The sequence below is a fragment of the Coregonus lavaretus genome (assembly GCF_964263955.1).
Source record: "Coregonus lavaretus genome assembly, contig: HAP1_SCAFFOLD_667, whole genome shotgun sequence".
Classification (NCBI taxonomy): Eukaryota; Metazoa; Chordata; class Actinopteri; order Salmoniformes; family Salmonidae; genus Coregonus; species Coregonus lavaretus.
Window position 1 is genome coordinate 161,617 of NW_028161656.1, and position 17,253 is coordinate 178,869.

General features: G+C 42.2%; 1 protein-coding gene across 1 annotated transcript in view; it reads right to left on the bottom strand.

Moving 5' to 3' along the window:
* The window catches only part of LOC311120240 (transient receptor potential cation channel subfamily A member 1-like), a gene marked incomplete at both ends in the record, with an annotated part of 81,016 nt that overhangs the window by 41,579 nt on the left and 22,184 nt on the right, over positions 1–17,253 (bottom strand). The window contains 6 exons of the mRNA XM_084194858.1: positions 2,441–2,541; positions 2,663–2,762; positions 3,175–3,223; positions 5,195–5,331; positions 7,466–7,611; positions 16,433–16,541. Coding sequence (XP_084050984.1) covers positions 2,441–2,541; positions 2,663–2,762; positions 3,175–3,223; positions 5,195–5,331; positions 7,466–7,611; positions 16,433–16,541 — 642 coding nt within the window. The remainder of the gene's footprint in view (positions 1–2,440; positions 2,542–2,662; positions 2,763–3,174; positions 3,224–5,194; positions 5,332–7,465; positions 7,612–16,432; positions 16,542–17,253) is intronic.

Genomic DNA, 17,253 nt, shown 5'->3' on the forward strand with positions numbered 1-17,253 from the left:
GGTTCATATGTCCCTCCACTTCGCCCGCCTCCTCAAGTTTCTTTTTTGTGAAGAAGAAAGACGGAGGTCTGCGCCCTCGCATTGATTACCGAGCACTGAACAAGGGGACAATACTTTATAGTTATCCTTTACCCCTCATTCCATCTGTGATCGAGTCAATGCATGGGGCGCGTTTCTTCATAAAATTAAATATCCGGAGTGCGTACAACCTGGTGCGTGTCCAAGAGGGGGATGAGTGGAAGACAGCATTTAGCACAACCACAGGGCATTCCGAATACCTGTTGATGCCATACGGTTTGATGAATGCTCCATCCGTCTTCCAATCCTTTGTGAACAAGGTGTTTCAAGACATGCTTGGTCATGATGTAGTGGTCTGCATCGATGACATTCTGGTGTATTCCGCTACGCGTGCCGAGCATGTGTCCCTGGTTCGCGAGGTGCTGACCCGACGTGCTGACCCAACTGTTGGAACATGACCTTAATGTCAAGGCAGAAAAGTGTCTGTTTTTACAGCAGTTTGTCTCCTTCCTCGGATACCCGAGCCCCGGCGTACTCCGTCCGTTCCATCCTGGATTTGAGGCGTCGGGTGGGGGACCTTCAGTACCTCGTGGAGTGAGGGGTATGGTCCGGAGGAGCGGTGCTGGGTTCTGGTGAGGGATATCCTCGATCCCTCCCTATTGTGGGAATTCCACCGTCGCCATCCGGCTCGCCCTGCTCCGCGTCCTCCTGGCCGTCCCGAGGCCGGTGTCGGCGCGCTGCTGGAGCTGCGCATCAAGGAGGGGGTACTGTCACGACTTCCTCCGAATCTGCCGCCTCTCCTTGTTCAGGCAGGCTTCGGCGTTCGTCGTCACCGGCCTTCAAGCCTATGCCGCTCCTCATCTCATCATTCCATTTGTTTTATCTTGTCAATTACACACACCTGGTTCATATGGTTCCTCTCATCAGTACCTGTATAAGTGTTCCCTCTGCCCCCTTATCTTTGTGTGTGATTGTTTATTGTGGAGGATTGTGAAGCTCGGTGGAGGTCTGTGTATTTTGCATCGCTGGGATATTTCCCTGTATGCCTTGTATTTTCCAGTGCGCCTGGAAACACTGGAGTGTTTTGAGGCATTACTGCGTAACTCTGTATTTGCAGAATAAAGCCTGTTATTCTGTGATTTACCCTCCTGCGCCTGACTCCTTCGACATCACCTCATCACAATAATAAATCTGGAAAAAGTCAAGGGGTCTGAATACTTTCCGAATGCACTGTATAAATCACGGTGTCAAGCCATATGAACTAACATGTTGTAGAGCAATTACAAACACATAGGTTGTAATATGGCTTTTTTCCCCTGGCTTGGCTTCCCCAGTGATTTTACCCACGCACCGCTACTGCAAGGCATTAAAGAAATACTGCAAAAATTGTGGCAAAGCAATTCACTTTTTTTTAACGAAAACAAATAGTTAAGTTTGGGGCAAATTCAGCAGAACACATCACTGAGTACCACACTCCATATTTTCAAGCATAGTGGTGGCTGCATCATGTTATGGGTATGCTTGTAATCCTTAAGGACTGAGGAGTTTTTCAGGATGTTGCTGCTTACCAAGAAGACAGTGAATGTTCCTGAGTGGCCGAGTTACAGTTTTGACTTAAATCTAGTTAAAAATCTATGACAAAGACCTGCAAATGGTTGTCTAGCAACGATCAACAACCAATTTAACAGAACTTGAAGAATTTTGAAAATAATAACGGGCAAATGTTGCACAATCCAGGTGTGGAAAGCTCATCGAGACTTACCCAGAAAGACTCACAGCTGTAATCGCTGCCAAAGATGCTTCTACAAAGTATTGACTCAGGGGTGTGAATACTAATGTTAGTGAGATATTTCTGTATTTCATTGTCAATACATTTGCTAACTTTGTCATTATGGGGTATTGTGTGTAGATGGGTGAGGATATTTTTTTTTTTAAGGAAGTCAATTTTGAATAAAGGCTGTAACACAACAGAATGCGGAATAAGAGTGGCGCAGTGGTCTAAGGCACTGCATCGCAGTGCTAGCTGTGCCACTAGAGATCCTGGTTCGAATCCAGGCTCTGTCATAGCCGGCCGCGACCGGGAGACCCATGGGGCGGCGCACAATTGGCCCAGCGTCGTCCAGGGTAGGGGAGGGAATGGCCGGCAGGGATGTAGCTCAGTTGGTAGAGCATGGCGTTTGCAATGCCAGGGTTGTGGGTTCGATTCCCGCGGGGGGCCAGTATGAAAAATAAAAAAATAATGCATGCACTCACTAACTGTAAGTCGCTCTGGATAAGAGCGTCTGCTAAATGACTAAAATGTAAATAAGTCAAGGGGTATGAATACTTTCTGAAGGCGCTGTAACTTTCCAAGCACTGCTACCATTGGATACCGTTTGTTATTGCTACCTGTTACATCTACTGTTATGTCATGTTGCGTTACCTGTAAGATGTCTCCTGTGAGGTTCTTCAGGCCTTTGGGCTGCAGGATGGTCAGGTGGAGGAAGGTACATCCTTTCCTGTCCTTTATGTTCACGTTGGCACCTGAAGACACGCACACACGCACACACGCACACACACACACACACACACACTCCACAACCTGAGTTCGTTCCAGAGATATGTTGCATTTGAATACATTGATTGATTTAGTGTAACCGCTGACCTTTTGACAACAGAAGAGCCACAGTTCTCCATGCGCCACAGCTGGTAGCCAGCAACAGGGGAGAAAGACCCTTACAGTCTATGTAGTCGATGTCTGCACCCTGTCAACACAGATACAAGACAAACGGCACTCTATTCCTTATATGGTACACTCATTTTTTTGGTAGGGAATAGGGTGCCATTTGGTCACACGGTATATTAGGATTCGGTAGCACATTATGTGAGACAGTTTATAGGGTATATTACTGTAGTGTGTTTACCCTTTGAAATGAGGTACTCCGCCAACTCTGATGTGTGTGTGTTTGTTTGTGTGTGTGTGTGTGCGTTTGTGCGTTCGTGTGTACTGTATTTACCTTTGAAATGAGGTACTCCGCCAACTCTGATGTGTGTGTGTTTGTTTGTGCGTTTGTGCGTTCGTGTGTACTGTATTTACCTTTGAAATGAGGTACTCCGCCAACTCTGATGTGTGTGTGTTTGTTTGTGCGTTTGTGCGTTCGTGCGTACTGTATTTACCTTTGAAATGAGGTACTCCGCCAACTCTGTGTGATCAAATATGGTTGCCCTGGAAAAAGAGAATAAACCACAGCTACAGCGCCTTCAGAAAGTATTCTCACCCCTTGACTTTTCCACATTTTTTGTGTTGCCTACCTGCATTTTAAAAGGATTCAAATTATATATCTTTTTTTTTCACTGGCCTACACACAATACCCCATAATGTCAAAGTGGAATTATGTTTGCTTTATTTTTTAAAAACAAATTAATATAAAATGAAAAGCTGAAATTTGTTGAGTCAATAAGTATTCAACCGCTTTGTTATGGCAAGCCTAAATACGTTCAGTAGTTAAAATGGGCTTAACAAGTCACATAATAAGTTGCATGGACTCACTCTCAACTGTGGGACCTTATAAAGACAGGTGTGTGCCTTTCCAAATCATGTCCAATCAATTGATTTTACCACAGGTGGACTCCAATCAAGTTGTAGAAACATCTCAAGGATGATCAATGGAAACAGGATGCACCTGAGCTCAATTTTGAGTCTAGGTAGTTCAGTTTTTTATTTTTAATACATTTGCAAAAAAAATCTAAAAACCTGTTTTCACTTTGTCATTATGGGGTATTATGTGTAGATTGATGAGGCCATTTATTTTATTTAGTTAATTTTAGAGTAAGGCTGTAACATAAACAAAATGTGGAAAAACTGAAGGGGTCTGAATACTTTCTGAATGCACTGTATATCTCCATTTGTATTGCATTCCAAATGGCACCCTATTCCCGACATAGTGCGCTACATTGGAACAGAGCCCATATCATCCAAAATGGCAGCCTATAGAGCCCTATGGGCATTGGTCAAAAGTAGTGCACAATATAGCGAATGAAGCGGCTTCATCCTCTCAACTCCTTTCCTTGATCTGTACTGATCTGTAGAACTAGACAGGTGACTGCCCAGGACACTAGCCTGGTAGAATTCCTTTCCTTGATCTGTACTGATCTGTAGAACTAGACAGGTGACCTGTGCTCATATCATTTGTAGACTTCCATTTGACTAATTGTATTTATATTGTACGGACTACACTACAGAATTATCTGTTCATTAGATTGTTTCATTTGGATATGAAGTGAAGTCAGGATGCACCGATGAACATCATGAAATAGGATAATGAGGTTTTTGATTTTCCTTCGACATCAGACAGCATTTGCTATGCATTCATAGCTGTTAGGCGTAGAATACAGTTTCAATAGCTAAATATAAAAAATTAAAAAAAGCTGTTCCTTTTCCATTGTGTCAGGACTTAATCTCTACTGCTTCCTGTGCCAACACATAGCTGTCATATACAGAGGAGATGTGAGACTGAGGCATATCCTTATGATCACAAATATTAAAAACCAGTCATGCCATGCTTTCCTAACCAAGCAGTAGAGCTTTTTTATGAGGGTAGTTATGATGTAGGTATTAGAAGGTGCAGCTAAGCCCTTAAACTCTTTACACAACACACACAGCTGTTGGATAGTTACCGTGGTTACTGGTCATAGAGACAAAGGGACTGGAAACACTACCAGGTCCTGCATCCTAAATGGTACCCTATAGGCTCTGGTCAAAAGTAGTGCACTATACAGGGAATAGGGTGCAATTTGGGACGCGGCCAAAGGTATAAGTCGTGAGGCCCTGTCTCTATCTATCTTTCTCTACAAATATTATTCAAGCTATTCGCCACCCTTTACGCTATGATTAATGGTTCCTTTTCAAACACAAGCTTTGTCACCAAGCAACCGTTACCCCCCGACTCCTGAACCACACCATAGAATAGAATGACGACGTCGTATTAGGATGGATCAGTTCATGACGTTAATAAATGTAGCAACAAAATAACATTCAAAGGAATTAATGGATAAACAAAAGATTGAATGGATGTATGACTGAATTAATTAATTAATTAATTAATTAATGGTTGAATGAATGAACAAATTAACGAACTAACGAACAAAGGAATTAATTTATGAAATAACAAATGAGTGAGTGAACAAACTCTCCCACCTGTGTAAAGGTGTCTGGCAGGCTCCATCGGGCAGGTTAATGATGCGGTCCAGTCTGCTGTAGGAGGACAGCATCAGTTTAACAGCTTCTGTAGCTCCCTGGGAACAGGCAAAGTGCAGCGCTGTGGACCGGTCCACCTGGAGTACAGTACAATACACACAGTGAGAACACACACTCTCAAAAAAACACACACACTCACACACACATGAACAAAAACACACACACAAACAAACAAACACACACACACACACACACACACACACACACACACACACACACAGTGACCAGGGCTCTGGTCTAAAGTAGTGCACTATATAGGGAATAGGGTGCCATTTGGGGCACACCCCTGGTGAGAGGGGGAAACGCAAGCCTGTCGCCCTTTCCTGCAGTCAAATGACCTAGTGGCCTCATGGGTGGAATGTTATTCATATTTTTCCATAATTAATAAAACATTTTTTTTTTCAAACTCTGAAAATCCTGTATTTCTATGTCAAACAATTGTGTTATATTTCAGTCTTCTGTGATGTATATAAAGTGTAATATTGGGATGCAATCTCAAAATGTAATGCATTTCAACTCTATATCTGACATGGTACAGGTGTCTTCTTTTTTATAAGCCCATAACCCTTAACCAAAGTAGATTTGTTTAAGACTATTATTAAACCCTTTGTGTGACCCTGATTTAGCCCACTGCAGTAAAAGGTTAAGGGGTTATAAGCATGAATGGCAGGAACAGAGCAGAGATCTCCCCACTCCACTCTGCTCCACACCACATATCATTCAGTACAGGAAGTGGAGGTCATTACAGGAAGTGGAGGTCATTACAGGAAGTGGAGGTCAATACAGGAAGTGGAGGTCAATACAGGAAGTGGAGGTCAATACAGGAAGTGGAGGTCAATACAGGAAGTGGAGGTCAATACAGGAAGTGGAGGTCATTACAGGAAGTGGAGGTCATTACAGTAAGTGGTCATTACAGGAAGTGGAGGTCATTACAGGAAGTGGTCATTACAGGAAGTGGAGGTCATTACAGGAAGTGGTCATTACAGGAAGTGGAGGTCATTACAGGAAGTGGAGGTCAATACAGGAAGTGGAGGTCATTACAGTAAGTGGTCATTACAGTAAGTGGAGGTCATTACAGGAAGTGGTCATTACAGGAAGTGGAGGTCATTACAGGAAGTGGAGGTCAGTACAGTAAGTGGAGGTCATTACAGTAAGTGGTCAATACAGGAAGTGGAGGTCATTACAGGAAGTGGAGGTCAGTACAGTAAGTGGAGGTCATTACAGGAAGTGGAGGTCATTACAGTAAGTGGAGGTCATTACAGTAAGTGGTCAATACAGGAAGTGGAGGTCATTACAGTAAGTGGTCATTACAGTAAGTGGAGGTCATTACAGTAAGTGGAGGTCATTACAGGAAGTGGAGGTCATTACAGTAAGTGGAGGTCATTACAGTAAGTGGTCAATACAGGAAGTGGAGGTCATTACAGGAAGTGGAGGTCATTACAGTAAGTGGTCATTACAGTACAGTAAATGGAGGTCAGTACGGTAAGTTGATGTCATTACAGTAAGTCGGGGTCATTACAGTAAGTAGAGGTCATTACAGTAAGTAGTCCCGTGTAGCTCAGTTGGTAGAGCATGGCGTTTGCAACGCCAGGGTTGTGGCTTCGATTCCCACGGGGGGCCAGTATGAAAAAAAAAATAATTATGCACTCACTAACTGTAAGTCGCTCTGGATAAGAGTGTCTGCTAAATTACTAAAATGTAAAGTACAGGAAGTGGAGGTCAATACAGTAAGTGCCATTTGGGGAGCAATCTTACAGATGGTGGGATCACTCCCAGACTCTACTACACCAGTGGAGTGGGTGTACAGATTATAAATGATTATTTGCCTGGAAGATCCTGAAGAGATCTTTACTTAAGCGTGTGATATTCCAGTGCAGTCCAATGAGCCCCTAATTTAAATGTATGAAAAAAGTAATTTCCTAGATTGGAGATACACAAAGTGAAACCTGATGTGATTGGCCGTGTGGTAGCTGGACATTGGAAAACGTTATAATAATTTACTGTGTTTAGACTTACTTACATCAGGCTACAGTATATTTATTCAAATAATAGTGGCTGAAACCATAGAATTACATACAGAAGAAATAGTGATTTGTAGGATTTCTGTTTCTGAACCAACCATATGATCCCTTCTGTTACCTGTTGCTGAACCAACCATATGATCCCTTCTGTTACCTGTTGCTGAACCAACCATATGATCCCTTCTGTTACCTGTTGCTGGTCAATCTTAGCTCCGTTCTGGATGCAGAACTTAATGACGTCCATGTTTCCTCCCCTGACCGCCATGTGGAGAGGACTGCTGCTCGACTTATCAAGGACGTTAATGTGTTCCTCTATGGAATGACCCATCTCCTCTCCTGGACAACACACAAACACAGGAGCATTCATCAGTGTGTGCCGGAATACATTATTTTATTTTATTTCGTAACCCAGCACCTGAAAGTCAGTGGATGTGTGTACACTGCATTTTAAACTAAACTCACACACAGAGGGTGCATCTCAATCGTAGGCGCTGTTGCGGCGACCGTATTATCGCCACACACCGGCAGTCATGAGTCATGATTGGAGTCTCCTGAGTGGCGCAGTGGTCTAAGGCACTGCATCGCAGTGCTAACTGTGCCACTAGAGATCCTGGTTCGAATCCAGGCTCTGTCGCAGCCGGCCGCGACCGGGAGACTCATGGGCGGCGCACAATTGGCCCAGCGTCGTCCAGGGTAGGGGAGGGAATGGCCGGCAGGGATGTAGCTCAGTTGATAGAGCATGGCGTTTGCAACGCCAGGGTTGTGGGTTCGATTCCCACGGGGGGCCAGTATAAAAGAATATATATATATATATGTAGTCGCTCTGGATAAGAGCGTCTGCTAAATGACTCAAATGTAAATGAGTCAAATAACACTCTCCTCTTCTCCACTCTGGAAATGCCTTGGTAGATCTCAACTTGCTAACGACCATCAGGTCGCTAATGGCCTACCAGCTGAGCTATATAGAGGCCATGCCATCGTGGAACGCTCTTCCACCGGAGGTTACTCAGGCAAGTAGCTTAGTGGTTAAGAGCGTTGTGCCAGTAAACGAAAGGTCGCTGGTTCTAATCCCCGAGCCGACTAGGTGAAAAATCTGTCGATGTGCCCTTGAGCAAGGTACTTAACCCTAATTGCTCCTGTAAGTCGCTCTGGATAAGAGCGTCTGCTAAATATGTAAAAATGTAAAAATGTAAAATGCAAGTTTACCTTAAAAAAAAACAGATAAAAAATAAACATCTTGTATCACAGCGCCTCTTACCTTTCTAAAGATCGAATTTAACTGTTACTGTACATAGGAATGTGAATATGTATAATATGAATAGTGTGTAAAGAGTATTGTTGTTGTCTCTTTGCTACGTACAACTCTTATTTATTATTATTATTATTATTATTAAATTATCTTATTTTAATGTTTTATTTGTGTTTAGTGTAATATCTTATGTTGTCTATAACTGTTCTGTACTTTCATGTATTTGTACTGTTTTTTTTTTTATGTGGACCCCAGGAAGAGTAGCTTCTGCATGTGCAGTAGCTAAAGGGGAATCCCAATACACTCAAGTAAACTAGGTGAAAGGGGAGGTGACAAGGAGAGGAGAGCCACTTTAGACTCTTGAAGCCAGAAACTGCATGGAAAGCTGTTCTGGATGAATAACTGCGAGGAACCGGTAAATTATAATAAATTATTTATATGAACAGCATTGCATGAAATGGATCTGTTAAATTATATGCTCAGGGCAGGGACAGACAGTCCATCTCAGTATGGAGTGCAGTTCACAATGCATGTAGACCTACAGTGGGGAGAACAAGTATTTGATACACTGCCGATTTTGCAGGTTTTCCTACTTACAAAGCATGTAGAGGTCTGTAATTTTTATCATAGGTACACTTCAACTGTGAGAGATGGAATCTAAAACAAAAATCCAGAAAATCACATTGTATGATTTTTAAGTGATTAATTTGCATTTTATTGCATGACATAGGTATTTGATCACCTACCAACCAGTAAGAATTCCGGCTCTCACAGACCTGTTAGTTTTTCTTTAAGAAGCCCTCCTGTTCTCCACTCATTACCTGTATTAACTGCACCTGTTTGAACTCGTTACCTGTATAAAAGACACCTGTCCACACACTCAATCAAACAGACTCCAACCTCTCCACAATGGCCAAGACCAGAGAGCTGTGTAAGGACATCAGGGATAAAATTGTAGACCTACACAAGGCTGGGATGGGCTACAGGACAATAGGCAAGCAGCTTGGTGAGAAGGCAACAACTGTTGGCGCAATTATTAGAAAATGGAAGAAGTTCAAGATGACGGTCAATCACACTCGGTCTGGGGCTCCATGCAAGATCTCATCTTGTGGGCCATCAATGATCATGAGTAAGGTGAGGGATCAGCCCAGAACTACACGGCAGGACCTGGTCAATGACCTGAAGAGAGCTGGGACCACAGTCTCAAAGAAAACCATTAGTAACACACTACGGCGTCATGGATTAAAATCCTGCAGCGCACGCAAGGTCCCCCTGCTCAAGCCAGCGCATGTCCAGGCCCGTCTGAAGTTTGCCAATGACCATCTGGATGATCCAGAGGAGGAATGGGAGAAGGTCATGTGGTCTGATGAGACAAAAATAGAGCTTTTTGGTCTAAACTCCACTCGCCGTGTTTGGAGGAAGAAGAAGGATGAGTACAACCCCAAGAACACCATCCCAACCGTGAAGCATGGAGGTGGAAACATTTCCTTGGGGATGCTTTTCTGCAAAGGGGACAGGACGACTGCGCCATATTGAGGGGAGGATGGATGGGGCCATGTATCGCGAGATCTTGGCCAACAACCTCCTTCCGTCAGTAAGAGCATTGAAGATGGGTCGTGGCTGGTCTTCCAGCATGACAACGACCTGAAACACACAGCCAGGGCAACTAAGGAGTGGCTCCGTAAGAAGCATCTCAAGGTCCTGGAGTGGCCTAGCCAGTCTCCAGACCTGAACCCAATAGAAAATCTTTGGAGGGAGCTGAAAGTCCGTATTGCCCAGCGACAGCCCCGAAACCTGAAGGATCTGGAGAAGGTCTGTATGGAGGAGTGGGCCAAAATCCCTGCTGCAGTGTGGGTTATGGATAATAAGCTTCTAACTTATAGCCTCTGTATCTTGTGCATTACGCAAACACGTGTGGCCTCTGCGCTGGCCTCTGCGCTGGCCTCCCAGCTGGCCTCCCAGCTGGCCTCTACCATGCAGAAAAAACTAGAATAGAATAGCTTGCTGGACATAATTGTTTTTGTGTTTCTTATATCAATAGACTACTCGAAGAGGGACGCAAACTCATTTTAAATACAGCAGCCAATAGAACTCAGGGGTAGTTTGAAAGAAGAGGGAACGCGCGATGGCGGTAGGTAGGCTATAGCAGTTATTTATTCAGACCCATAACCATTCAATCTTTGTGAAGAGGAGTGAAAGCCTTCTGCATCAAATTCTAGTGCAATATCATTCAAGGATGTCATTAGAATAATTAAGATTAGGACAACGAAACGTATTTCATTTAACTGTTGACTGTGAGGAAAGAATGAAGCAACAATAGAGAGAGAGGAGGTAGGCTAATAACATTAGGGGAAATATTATGAAATGTATTTATGTGTCAGCCTACTAATTATACAAATAGGCCCTATTATATTTCAAAATTAAAATCTAATTCGCTAACCTATACTGGTAACTTTGTAGGCCGCATGTGCTGCACCAGAATCACATGTTCTCTTCTGCTTTATCATGGTTTGAACGAGGTGCGTAATTCCAGTCCATATAATACAGTATAATACAATACAGTACAGTAATACAGTTCACACTCCAAAAGATTAGCCTACTGGAGCTAGTTTCATTTATTTACCCAAGAGAGCATATAGCTAGCTACATCTATGGGCTCTTATATAGCTAGCTACATCTATGGGCTCTTATATAGCTAGCTACATCTATGGGCTCTTATATAGCTAGCTACATCTATGGGCTTTATATAGCTAGCTACATCTATGGGCTCTCATATAGCTAGCTACATCTATGGGCTTTATATAGCTAGCTACATCTATGGGCTTTATATAGCTAGCTACATCTATGGCCTTTATATAGCTAGCTACATCTATGGGCTTTATATAGCTAGCTACATCTATGGGCTCTTATATAGCTAGCTACATCTATGGGCTTTATATAGCTAGCTACATCTATGGGCTCTCATATAGCTAGCTACATCTATGGGCTTTATATAGCTAGCTACATCTAAGGGCTCTTATATAGCTAGCTACATCTATGGGCTTTATATAGCTAGCTACATCTATGGGCTTTATATAGCTAGCTACATCTAAGGGCTCTTATATATCTAGCTACATCTAAGGGCTCTTATATAGCTAGCTACATCTAAGGGCTCTCATATAGCTAGCTACATCTAAGGGCTCTTATATAGCTAGCTACATCTATGGGCTCTTAAAATGTATTTAATATATGGCTCATCAGGTTCAGGTAGCATCAGGTTTGAATTTGCATGCTGATTAAAGCTCTAATCAAATCCAGACATGTGTATATGCTTTATAATGCTTTTGAATGACACTTCCGGTTTTGGCAGGAAATACAGGGGTTACCCGGTATGGGACCTTTGTAAAATACTGGAAAAATATTCCTAAGTGTCTTCCTGTCCTGTCCTTGGATCCTTCTCTTGCGTCAGTGCAGATGCCGGAGTGGAGAGGAGGACGCCATTTTAGACTGTTGAGGTCAGACACTGCTGTTCTGTTTATAGGAGATACACCGAGTTGAATTTCTAAGTTTTTAGGGTATATCCTGTTCAAGTTAACAACTCTGAACTGTGTTGTTTTTTTTTTCAGTGCAATGGAAACTAGGACGAACATCTGAGTCTTCCAACTCAACTCATTTTCCCTTAGTCATGCCATCTGTGGAGATCTGGCTAGGCCTTGCCTAAATAATGTGAATGTCAGAATCTGACAACGACAGAACCTTCACAAATATTTAGCTGTTGGACTAAACACATCCAGTGTCCTGTTAAGATGATGATTCAGCCGCAGACTCCCAGGTTGGGTAAACAGTGAGTCCGTGATGTGGTCTCTGGTTTTTGTGTGGCTCCTCGGATGAGCATTCTGACACAAAATGGCCGCAGTGTATCAGTCAGTGCAAGGAGGGACAACTTTGATGGGGGTGTGGGCCACGAAAAATGTCTGGGGCTGTTTTTCATGGTTCAGGCTAGGCCCTTTAGTTCCAGTGAAGGGAAATCTTAACGCTACAGCATACAATGACATTCTAGACGATTCTGTGCTTCCAACTTTGTGGCAACAGTTTGGGGGAAGGCCCTTTCCTGTTTCAGCATGACAATCCCCCCGTTCACAAAGCAAGGTCCACACAGAAATGGTTTGTCGAGATTGGTGTGGAATAACTTGACTGGCCTGCACAGAGCCTTAACCTTAACCCTACCGAACACCTTTGGGATGATTTGGAACGCCGACCTAATTGCCCAATAATAATAAAATAAAAAATTGTTGTTTCACCATAATAAAACTAGCCACATAGCAATTTTATGAAGTTGTCTTTAGCTAGCCCAGATAGGTTCCCAATCTCCTAACCTCATCACTAGCTACCAAGAAGCCATTTCAGGCTATCAATCAAGTTAGAGTAGCTAGCTTGTCTATCTATCTTAGTTGGCATGTCTGATGGCAAGTTTGGTAGACTTTAGAAAAGCAAGCAATTACTAAATGTACTGAATAAGACTCACATTCCTTTTAATATTTTACCCAGATTGTAGCAGAGCTGCAGAGAAGCCTATTTAGTTTCTATATAAAAAAAAGAACCACCAGTCAGGAGCAAGGAGGCCACGGCGCCCCTGAAATCTGATTGGCCACCCGGGTGGCCCCACCAGAAATGTTGAGATCTGATAGGTTGTCTCTGAATATGTTTATAATTTTGACCAAGACGCGCACCGACAGCAAGACTCATCCATTTCACCGAAATGCGCCCCTCTGTCTTAGCCCATGTTTCTGATGCTGTCTGGCCAAAAATAGTATGACATGTCATATTCTTTTTGGCCAGACAGCATCAAATACATTTGCTACAGATAGTTAGACAGAGGGGCGCTGTTTGCCTTGCTCGGATGCTTTCTCTGGTGAAAAAGATTCAGCCTCTTGCGAGTTGAAGGAAAATTATGAAACACAGATAGACACGAATGAGAAATCATTTTATACCAGGGGTTGGAACCAAAATTATTTTCCAATTGCTACCATAATTTTTTTCGTTCCATTCCACTTTTCCGAACAGCAAAATAATGTTCTGACCTGGTTCGAACCCCAAAAAAGTTCTGCTTTATACTATATATATATATATATATATATATATATATCTGTTACTTACTGTCCCTTTTTAAACCTCTGATTTTTTATTTATTTTTATGTTTAGCTCAACATGACTTCATTAATCATGCAGTGTGAATAGAGCAGCTCAGTGAGTTGTTTATATGCGTGATGAAAAGACAAGTGTCGGGCACGAGATGCTGAAATTTTGCAGTTGGAGAGAGATCGAGAGAGGGTGGAGAAGGAGGCTTGGCTTGAAACACCGGGCATCTTGTGATGACATGCATCATCTGAATTAGGTCCACAGAATTATACCTGTATACCTGTATACCTGTATACCTATATACCTGTATATAGGTATACTTCAGAGTTGGCCTACCGTTGGACCAGAGAAGTTAGCTAGCTAACAAGCTTGTGTGTGCAGAGCTGCACAAATTAAAAACAGCTATGCTTCTGAGGGGGAGGGGCTACAGCTATGCTTCTGAGGGGGAGGGGCTACAGCTATGCTTCTGAGGGGGAGGGGCTACAGCTTTGCTTCGGAGGGGGAGGGGCAGGTAACCTACACGCACGCACACTGATAAATAATATGCCATTTAGCAGACGCTTTTATCCAAAGCGACTTACAGTCATGTGTGCATACATTTTTGTGTATGGGTGGTCCCGGGGATTGAACCCACTACCTTGGCGTTACAAGCGCCGTGCTCTACCAGTTGAGCTACAGAGGACCACATAAAGATTTTCAGCTGTTAGCATTAGCGCTTTGTTGTGTTTTTGTGGGACTGGAAATAAAAGTCCCGGAAGGTAAAATACCGTTATTAACCCATGCTTTTAAAATAACGGTTCTGTTCCGGAACAATATAGATCACTTTCATTCCGGGTTCTGATTTTGTTCCTTGAAAAATGTCATTATTTTACGGTTTTCCGTTCCGACCCCAGTTTTATAAGTTTGTTTCCATTTTTATTGTAAATTTTTTTGGGGAAGCCTGGCTTCCGTTGGCGTCCATAAATACACACCACTTTGAAGGCTGAATGCCATTACACTGATGGTGTTTGTAATACATGTCAGTTTCTATTCAAATGGCGGATGCACGGTGCACTTTTCGGATGCTGGACTTTTGGAGTAGAACAATTTTGTGCAGGTAAGCTATTTAGCCTACTTTTTGAAGTGATTTGTTTGACAATCAGATGAAAAAACATCATGACTTGTGTTCATGACATTAAAATGTAATACATTTTACAGTTAAATGTCATGTCTTTACTATAAAGCCCATAACAAATAACCTTATATTAATTCCTGACCTTGAACGCAAACAAGACTTTTGGTATTGATTTATTATTTAGTAAAACATGGAAATACACCATACATAAGCTGAAGCATCATAATTATATTGAAAAAATCCGCCTTGCATCGATTCCAAATGTTATGGCCCCCCTACACTGGGTCTGTACCCCAAAATACTGTAAATAGATTTTCTATTGTGTTATTGACTGTATGTTTTTGTTTACCCCATATGTAACTCTGTGTTGTTGTTGTTTAAATCGCACTGCTTTGCTTTATCTTGGCCAGGTCGCAGTTGTAAATGAGAACTTGTTCTCAACTGGCTTACCTGGTTAAATAAAGGTGAAATAAAATAAATAAATTAAAATGTTCTGGACACACAGGAGGACACAGCTGTCTGTGTCAGGAGGACACAGACAGCTCAAGAGGTATTTTATTTATTTATTTTATTTCACCTTTATTTAACCAGGTAAGCCAGTTGAGAACAAGTTCTCATTTACAACTGCGACCTGGCCAAGATAAAGCAAAGCAGTGCGATAAAAACAACACAGAGTTACATATGGGGTAAAAAAACATAAAGTCAAAAATACAACAGAAAATATATATACAGTGTGTGCAAATGTAGCAAGTTATGGAGGTAAGGCAATAAATAGGCTATAGTGCAAAATAATTACAATAGTATTAACACTGGAATGCTAGATGTGCAAGAGATTATGTGCAAATAGAGATACTGGGGTGCAAAAGAGCAAATAAATAACAATATAGGGATGAGGTAGTTGGGTGGGCTAATTTCAGATGGGCTGTGTACAGGTGCAGTGATCGGTAAGGTGCTCTGACAACTGATGCTTAAAGTTAGTGAGGGAGATAAGAGTCTCCAGCTTCAGAGATTTTTGCAATTCGTTCCAGTCATTGGCAGCAGAGAACTGGAAGGAATGGCGGCCAAAGGAGGTGTTGGCTTTGGGAATGACCAGTGAGATATACCTGCTGGAGCGCAGACTACGGGTGGGTGCTGCTATGGTGACCAATGAGCTAAGATGAGGCAGGGATTTGCCTAGCAGTGATTTATAGATGGCCTGGAGCCAGTGGGTTTGACGACGAACATGTAGTGAGGACCAGCCAACAAGAGCATACAGGTCACAGTGGTGGGTAGTGTATGGGGCTTTGGAGACAAAACGGATGGCACTGTGATAGACTACATCCAGTTTGCTGAGTAGAGTGTTGGAGGCTATTTTGTATGCTTAGAAATGCTGAAAAATATTCGTTTTTAAAGGTCTAGTTTGCAGGAAAAAGCTATTTCAGTTTATTGAGAAATTCTAAATTCTCCAAATTCCGAACAGGACCACCCCCAGCTATCCTCATGTACTTTGTGCCCCCTCAGACTTTTGGGGTACATGGCGCCCCTGGATACACAATCAGATAGTAACTATACAATAGTAATGGGGGAGGGGACACATAGTAGTAGACCTAATGAAAAACGCTTTATAGATACCATACTTTATGATTATTCTTACAGTAGACCCATAGAAAAGTAGAAAACTCATCATAAAGACTTACCAGCTTTGAGGATGACCTCCATGGCTTTCTTTGCACCTGCGAAGGCAGCTGCGTGGATGGCAAAGTGGCCTAGCTTGTTCTGACTACAGAGCCTCGCCCCGTGCTTCAGCTACACGACAGGGAAGCGGTACAGAGATGCGTTAGGGAAGATAGCATTGATAGTCTTGTCATACAGTTGTCAATCGTAGAACTGTCTCTTTCTCGAGAAAAGCTATTGACTTTTATTATCTGCTGGTAAAAAAAAATAAAAAATAAAGATTGGTTATTAGGAAAAATATCACGTCTATAAACAAAGCGGGCCATACTTGCTAACATTACAAAAAGTTTAACGGTCCAATGCAGCCATTTTTATCTCATTATCAAATCATTTCTGGGTAACAATTAAGTGCCTTACTTACAATTAAAATGGTTAAAAAAAATAAAAAAATAATAGGTTCTTAGCAAAAAGCCAGAGTTAGCTAGGACTGTTTGGGAGTGGTCTGAGTGGGGAGGGGAACATGAAAACTAGCTGTTATTGGCAGAGAGGTTTGGAACTCTCTTTCCTATTGGTCTATTAACTAATTTACCACCTGGTGATGTCACCAGGCAGGCAAAAACTCCATCCCACCAACAGCTCTTACACTAAAAAGGGCATTATCATCATTTTCACAATTTCAGAGAATTATTCCAACCTCATAGTATGGAAATATATATATATATATATATATATATATATATATATATATATATATATATATATATATACATATATATATACTGTATATAACGCAGGAAAATCACATTTTTGACTGCACTGGGCCTTTAAGTTTTAGTTCAAGTTT